Consider the following 8,479-nt stretch of genomic DNA (forward strand, 5'->3'; position numbering starts at 1 on the left):
CCCCCCGCCAAAAAAAAGATCATATGGTCTTCCTGGGATAGGCACACACCCATGTCTTAGGTGGGTTGTGCTTGGGTGTTTTAATGACATCTATGTGGGTCATTCCAATCTGGAGGTTGTATACCATTTGTGATTCTCAGCATTAGCTACTGGCTTAAGTCCTGGGAGAATGAGGTGTTCTGAGTTTGCTTCACTTGACCAGCGCTCCACACTTAGGAAGGCTCATGAGCTTTTGCTCAAATCTTAAATACAAGTTCTGGCTCCTACCTGGTGCTCTAGTGAGTCCTCAGCTGGGTCATGCGTGGTGTGATATCAGAGCCACAGGACAGTGACAGGCAGTCCCAGGATGGAAAGACATCATAGAAGTTGAAAGCAATTGCTTAGCTCCTGAGTCACCTTGAGCCAGCTAGAGATAAGTCAGCACCTAGACAGGAGAGAGACTTCTCCCTAGAGAACAGGTGCAGGACTCTCCCAAACATGGGTCTCTATACTGTCCCAGCAGGAAGGATTCTTCAGTGGCCCAAGGTCCCAGAGGCTTCTCATTGACCATGGGAAACAACAGACTAGGCTGAAAAACAAGGTCAGACAGACCAGCGATTTTCTCCTTGAAAGTGAAATAAACAATTCCTGGAAGCACTTCTACCCTTCCTTTCTGAGAGTGCAGGTCTGGCATAGGCTGGGGTCAGGCATTCATTTGTATCTATAATTAATACTATGTCCTGCCCTCCGTTCCAAGATAGAGCTGGCATTGTTGTTCTCCAATAAATCACAAGTGATCCAGGCAACATGGTTGCTTTCCAGGAACGCTTTGTTCAAGTTCAGGATGTCGACTGTGTTAGAACCTCTCACAAACTTGCTTTCTCACCCCAAGGGCCAACTTTGAGGATACAGCCACCTATTCAGCAGTGGCAACTAATCCCCACGGACAGGTGTCTACCAACGCTGCGGTGGTGGTGAGAAGTAGGTTTCTGCTGTCTGCCCTGGGGAAGGGGAAGCCTTTGCCCTTGCCTGTCTTTCTGCACCACATTTACCCAGTTTCTCCAACAGGGTACCGAGGAGATGAGGAGCCCTTCTACTCTGTAGGACTCCCCATTGGATGTGAGTACACCTGGGTGTCTTTGTCTAGAAAGTTGTTTAGTGACATAGCAGAAAGGTGAGAAGTGATATTTTTTTCAGGGTAAAATCTTTGTTAAACTTATGTTTCTAATACCTTTCTGAGTTTCCCCAGCCAGGGTTAGTGTGTGACAATTTTCTCTGGGGGCAAGCTGATGTCTTTAGACACAGGTGAGATCATCATGTGTATGGTGGTGCCATAGTTTGTGCATGCGGACACTCCTTGCTCCTGGAAGTCCCTAGGCCATTTACATGGAACAGTTACCTGAGACCTAGACAGGACACACAGCCAGGGTGTACTGAGAATGGTCCACACTACCTCAGTGTCCAACAAACCTCTTCCTCATGAGTGGTACCCTGAAGCACGTGGCCCCTTGCTCTATTGCCAACGTCAACACTGATCTGCTTGCCTTTAAACACCATTCACTATTGTAGTGCTATGGAAACGTTAGGGATCCCCTAAAAAACAGACAGGGGTTGATCTGATGCAGTCACAGTAGGGCCTTTTTATTTGAGCTAGCTGGGGCCACCCAGTGCACCACTGTCATACAGGAGGGTTTTCGTGGTGGGGAGCCCTGAATATCGATCAGGGCAAGGCTTTATAGAAAGCTACAAAAGATGTGTATGTGTGTGTGTGTGTGTGTGTGTGTGTGTGTGTGTGTGTGTGTATGTGTGTGTGTGTGTGTGTGTGTGTGTGTGTGTGTGTGTGTGTGTAAGCATCTAATTGGAGAGCTACCATGGCCTTTAACATAATTGGCTGGTGCTAGGAGTCATATCATATACTTAATTTCTGCTTCCGTCTGTATTGGTGGTTGTTAGGCAGGGGGTGGGCTTATGACCTGGGGGTACAGATCTGTTGGGGTAATAACCTGGAGACACAGGTCTTGTTGAGGGTGAGCCTGGAGACTGGAGCTGGGCTCAGCTTTTGCTGGAAGATAACTTGGAAACTAATATTTGGTACCCGCCTGTTAGTTTGCCTGAGTTCAAACTTAGATCAGGTTCTCTAAAATGAAGATCTGGCATCTCACTATTGGGAAGTAGGCTCCTTGGACACAGCGACCTATAGTGGCCCTGTCACAAGACTGCGCTTCCCTGTGACCCAGGCTGGGTTTTCCTGGGAGGTCCAATAGTGTGCTGACCTGGGTCAGGTGAGGAAGGCTACCAGGCTGAGGCCACCAGATATGAAGAGCTCCTTTAAACAAAACTCAGACATGGTTTGAGGACAAGGTTTGAGTTTGACCTGTGCTTCTGCCAGAACTGAATTTCCATGTGGGCTTTGGCTTGGTCATGATTCCATTTATAAATGAGGCCTAATCATGAGGAATTTGCTGAGGGCAGATCCTTTGGCAACCACCAAGTATATATTCAGTGCATGAGTTTTATTGGATGGGCCAACATCCAACACTTGCCTGGTATTAAACCACGCAGGAGCATGAGGCAGGCCAAGGTTGGTGCAGGGAGGGCTGCTGCTATGGAATCCCATACACCCTGAATACTTGGACTTCTGAGATTATCTGCCTTACTGCAGGGTTTCTTCCATTAAAGTTTTATCTTTCTAAATGGAGACCTGAAATAGCTATAATAGTTGCAAAGTACTTTCAGATCACAGTGACAATAGATGGTCTTGTGTTCACCACACATCTCAGCAAATGTAAATTTTATTTATTTATTTATTTATTTTTATTTGTACTTTTGAGCTTAGTATCAAGTTCACAGGGCATAGAGTCAATCCCTTTAAAGCACACACGATTCGGCCATGATTCAGCTATTGTTAAAGGACCGGAGCTATCATGGAGATAGTAAGAACTTCGGAACGCCCCACCCGTCTTCCCAAGTCAAAATCACCATCTCTGTTCCGTAGATAGTTTTTGAAATTTCCCTCTATGCATGCATTTCTAAAGCACAGATACTTTTTGGTTTTAAAATTTTACGTTCCAAGTGTGGTGATGCACACCAGTGATCCCAATCACTCACTCAGGATGTAGAGGCAAGGAGAGAGCAAGTTGAGGGCTAGCCTGAGCTACATACCGAGACCTGGTCTCAACAAAAACTTGATATAGCTCAGTGGTAGAGTACTTGCCACTAATACACAGTGGCTGTGTGCTCACAGCATGTGCAAGGCCCCATACCAGGGCTATAGCAACCAAATAAACAAAACCTGTTGGTTTTCTTCTGAAGCACATACACTCTACCAGGTCCCTTCTCAGGGTTTCTTCTGCTTCTAGTTGACATCTCCAGATCTGGTTAGCACTCTTGCTGTGAAATGACACATGGATAAGAACAGTCCCACCGTTTATTTTAAAGAAGGAAATTCTATAACTCCAGTGGGCGTGTCTTGCCCAAAGTCACCCTTTGAGCTGAGGTGGGATGTAAATCCTACCCTGTAAACACAGTAAGGCTCATGCTGTGTGCTGTGTCCCTGTGTGACCATGCCCCTAGCGACAAGACAGATAAGCTACTTTTCTGACAACAGAATGGCTGTCTCCCAGCAGGGTGACTGACAAGGGGCCATTATTTCCTGTGGTTCTGGGTTTACAGGCCTGATATCCCAGGCTGCCAGTGTGTGTTCTGGGGAAGGCTGCACCCTGGCTTGCAGGTGGTCTTCCTTTATCCTTTTGGGTACCTAGCCTGTTCTCTTGCCCATCTGTAAGGATGCTGACCACCCCATCTCTGGGCCCCTCATCATGGTTCCACCAAAGCCGAGTCACCTCTGAAGGCCCCGCTATCCTTATACCACGATGTTTAGGGCTTCAGCGGATGAGTTTGGAGGACACCCCCACCCACCAAGGGCACAGACTCTATACCCAGGCAAGGAAAGGCCTGGCAGCAGGTAGTGGCTCTGAGTGTGCCGAGACACAGGCACACATGCTGGGCACTAACTGTATCTTCTCCCACCCCAGTGCCTCTTTCATCTGTGATCCCATACACACATTTTGATGTCCAGTTTTTGGAGAAATTCGGGGTAACCTTCAGAAGAGAGGGTGAGACAGTCACACTCAAGTGCACGCTGTTGGTGACGCCAGATCTGAAGAGAGTACAGCCCCGAGCTGAGTGGTACCGGGATGGTGAGTGTTGTGGTGAATGAGGCCTGGGGTGGGGTGGGGGTGGGGGGAACAACCCAGCTGACTTGACTTCTTTGCTGCTCCTGAGCCTTTTGTGGAACAGTGGCCTTGGGCACTTGTCTCTCACCTCTGGTAGTAAGGAAGCTGCCAGCAGCAAAAGAGACCCAGGGAAGTGACCTTGGCAGCCCAGCCTTGACCTTGAACATCACCTTGGAGCCTCTGGGAGCAGATGATGAGAAATACCTGAGCTCACCCTGCCCTCTGGTTCTGTTTTAGATGTGCTGCTGAAAGAGTCCAAGTGGACCAAGATGTTCTTTGGAGAAGGTCAGGCCTCCCTGTCCTTCAGCCACCTGAACAAGGATGATGAGGGGCTATACACCTTGAGGATCGTGTCCCGGGGTGGAGTCAGTGACCACAGTGCTTTCATGTTTGTCAGAGGTACCTCAGCTGGGTGGTCGGGGGAAGGGGTCTAAGGAGTAGGTGGAAGAAGCTACATAGCAAGAGAGGACAGGGAAGAGACCCAGGAAAGTGGATGGCTAGCCTTGGTCATTGCACGCTCCCCTGACAAGAAATAGCCCCCTCCAAAGTGATGATGTCAGTCATAGCAGGACCCTCAGCGTGTCTGTGCTGCATACTCAACTCATGGAAGTGCAGCGGGCTCCTTTAGACTCTGGTGGGACAGACTGACACAAGTCTCGGACAGTGTGGCTTTCATCTCTGCTGACTATACTTAATTCCTACTTACTATGGTCGCGGCATAGCATGCCCTGTTACAGAATGCCCTGGGTCTGACTGAACCCTCTGTCCTGCATCTAACCTTCAACCCAGGCTCATCAGGGTGCTATTCTTAATTATGTGATGGAGAAAGAAGTTCTTGATAGTGCCAGGCAATAGTAATGACAGCAAGCATGTAAGCACTTGTCCTATACATGTATGTAGGTGTGCATAGACAAGCATGTTCATGCATGATCTGCACAGGTCATCTAAAATTCTCATGACAATGTCCATAAGTTGCTCTGGTTCCCAGCTGGAGACAGCAAAGCTCAGAGAACTTGGTTATCTTTCCTGTGGAAGAATCAGAGCTAAATTTTGTTGGAGTCACAACCTGACAGAGTTCCCTCTGCAAAGCCCAGTGCTCTGTGCTTCAGCTATGGTCCTTTCTCAGTACGTTGCTCCTGCCCTGATCCACCCAGGCTGCCCTCTGTGGGCTCCTTCCAGGGCCTGTTGGGGTGACCCCAGCTATGGCTGCTGTCCCCTGGCCACCATACTTTCTGCCTGGCATCATTAGCTGGCCCCTCTGTTCTCCCCTTCCCTGCCGCCCCCACCCCCAGCTCCAGTTGTGGAGGTATACAGAAGCAATTGGGATGTTACATAATTTTCTCTCAGCGGCAGTTAGAGCAGAGCTTCACAGAAGGCCCTGCCATTAAAGTTTGTTGCCCTAGGAACAAAAATATGCACCTCACCCCAGCACTTCCCACAAGATCCCATATGCACGCAGGGTTGTGGTTTCAGGCTCTCCCACAGAATTTTGTGGGTTTTATTAGGGTTGTCATTAAAAGATACCTTCCATTCTCCTGCGTGTCTCTGGCAGGGTGTTTTGTACCATAAAAATGCAATGACTTCAAGCAGGTCTGATTGCCTTTTGCTTATTCAGCACTAAGAGCAGGAAGAACAGGAGACAAATCTCAGGGAGTTCAACCATTCTGATTACTCTCTGGAGCTTATGAATGGAGAGGAAGCACTAGGCTTGATGCTAACAAATCCCTGGCCTTTGGTACACTGAGGAGGTTTGAATCAGACACCACAGAATGCTCAGACTTCTGTGGGTACGACACAGCAGCCGTGGCTCCTCAATAAATATGGATTTTAGATAAGAAAATCAAATGTTCAGTGTATTGACTTTCTAAGCAGCTCTGCTGGCCTTCAGTGTGGGAAAACTTGACCTAGGCATTTGACTACAAGTTATTGTTATTTTTCTGTTCAATCCTCACATTTTTCCAAGAGATTTGAGCTATAAAGGCATGTCCATTGATATTTCTCAGGTGTTACAAAGTCTAGCTCACCACTGTGACCAGATAAAATTAGGAGAAAGAATTTTAATTTCAGATCAAATTATTAAAAAGTCACAGATGAGAAGATTAAGTATTTTAAGTTTTTTTTTAAATAAGTCCACGCAAACATTTATATTTCTTGATATCAGTCTGCCAGGTTAATAAACACATTCAAATACTTTAGTGATAAACAGCAACCTGAGCAGAGAGAATGTGAGTTTGGAGGTCTGTGGAGGCAGTGACCCCACCTTGTGAAGAATGTGAATACATGTTTCCCCACTACAGATGCTGACCCGCTGGTCACAGGGGCTCCTGGGGCACCCATGGACCTGCAGTGCCATGATGCCAACCGAGACTATGTTATCGTGACTTGGAAACCACCCAATACCACTACTGAGAGCCCCATCATTGGCTACTTCATTGACAAGTGAGTGTGTGCTGTGTTCAGTCTATAGGGGTGGGAACACAGGTGACCTTTCTAAGGCAACACATTTGGATGTGTGATGTCACTGCAGGCTGACAGAACCATTCAGGAGTGTAGTGCTATTTCAGTCTTCCAATGCCACTGATAAAGTAATTGGTAACTGATGCTAGTCTAGTAGTCTAGTAGGAGACTCTACAAATCTAATCTTCAAGACAATTAGGGCAAGTGGGGTGGCACTTTTTTTTTTTCAAGACAGGGTTTTTCTGTATAGCCCTGGCTGTCCTGAAACTCACTCTGTAGACCAGGCTGGCCTCGAACTCAGAAATCTGCCTGCCTCTGCCTCCCAAGTGCTGGGATTAAAGGCATGCGCCACTACTGCCCGGCAAAGTATTTATTTTATGTATGTGAGTACATTGTAGCTGTCTTCAGACACACCAGAAGAGGGCATTGGATACCATTACAGATGGTTGTGAGCCACCATGTGGTTCCTAGGAATTGAACTCAGGATCTCTAGAAGAGCAGTCAGTGCTCTTAACTGCTGAACTCTCTCTCCAGCCCTGGGGAGGCATTTTTTAACATGAGTGTTCAGCTCTAAAACTTGAAGAGTCAAATTGAAGACTAATTTCCTGGCCTTTCATTTTTCAGCTGGTTATTTTACATAAAAGTTTATATTTAGCCCCCTCAGCTTTATGATAAACAGAGGCTAATCTTGCCCACATTTCCAGATTTCTGGACAGGACTGTATTTTTGAAAGTCTTCTGAATTCTGCGAGGGAAGGGTTCTAGAGAGTGGCTTCTTACTGTTCAGTAGCCTAGGCAGGACCCCAGGAAGACACAGGCCTGGCTCAGCTCAAGTGAGATGTACAGTGGAGACAGAGACTAAGATCCGTCCCCAGGCCTAATCTCACAAAGCTTCGCCACTGCAAAAGGAATCAGCAACAATGTAGCTTGTCTTGTTCAATTTTGATGTGAGAGATTAAGATCCATCCCCATGCCTAATCTCACAAAGCTTTGCCACACCAGCTGCAAAAGGAATCAGCAACAATGTAGTTTGTCTTGTTCAACTTTGATGTGATGGTTTTTGTTTTATCATCTTTTGCTTTGTTGTATTTTATTATCATCTCTTAGAAGCCTGTTCTTATCTAATGAGAGAGAGAGAAGAGAGGGAAGGTAGAAACTGGGAGGAGTAAACACATTTGAAAACAGGAATTATTTTAAATTATTTAAATCACAAAGATTGAATTTATCTGTCTATCTATATAACTGCATATATGTGGCTATCTTTCTGTCATCTGCCCTTTTCTCATTGATTATCTATCTATCTATCTATCTATCTATCTATCTATCTATCTATCTATTTATCTATCTATCCATCAAATATATACCATCTGTTCATCTGTCATCTATGCTTCTATCTGTTGTTCTTACCTATCATCTATTTAAATCTTATCTACTTTATTTTAACCTATCTTATTGGCCTATTTTACCTATCATTTATTTACATCTCCATCTTTTTGCTTTACCTTCCTGCAGTTTTCTGTTTTATTATGATTCTTATCTATAATCTATCATTTATCTATCTTCTGGTTTATCCTGCCTGTCTTATTTCTACCTTATCTATCAACTCTATCATCTATCTATCATCTCTCCTCTATCTATTTATCCATCTGTCTATCTATCCATTCTCCATAGATGTATATAGAAATACCTATTGAATTTACTAATTTTTTAAAGGTTTACTGTATTACTATCAATAGAAGTCAATATTTCAATAGTGTGAATTTATATCCAAACAGCATGATCCCCTGTGTGACTGTTCTCTTTTTTTTT

At 45.6% G+C, this 8,479-nt stretch overlaps 1 protein-coding gene across 4 annotated transcripts in view; it reads left to right on the forward strand.

Annotated features, from left to right (window-relative positions):
- The window catches only part of Myom2 (myomesin 2), an 86,883-nt gene that overhangs the window by 33,620 nt on the left and 44,784 nt on the right, over positions 1 to 8,479 (forward strand). For all 4 annotated transcript variants that reach the window (XM_031339192.1, XM_031339189.1, XM_031339190.1 and 1 more), the window contains exons 7-11: positions 872 to 960; positions 1,048 to 1,098; positions 4,014 to 4,178; positions 4,452 to 4,613; positions 6,512 to 6,653. In XM_031339192.1, the coding sequence (XP_031195052.1) occupies positions 872 to 960; positions 1,048 to 1,098; positions 4,014 to 4,178; positions 4,452 to 4,613; positions 6,512 to 6,653 (609 nt within the window). The remainder of the gene's footprint in view (positions 1 to 871; positions 961 to 1,047; positions 1,099 to 4,013; positions 4,179 to 4,451; positions 4,614 to 6,511; positions 6,654 to 8,479) is intronic.

Source organism: Mastomys coucha, unplaced genomic scaffold, assembly GCF_008632895.1.
Source record: "Mastomys coucha isolate ucsf_1 unplaced genomic scaffold, UCSF_Mcou_1 pScaffold22, whole genome shotgun sequence".
Lineage (NCBI taxonomy): Eukaryota > Metazoa > Chordata > Mammalia > Rodentia > Muridae > Mastomys > Mastomys coucha.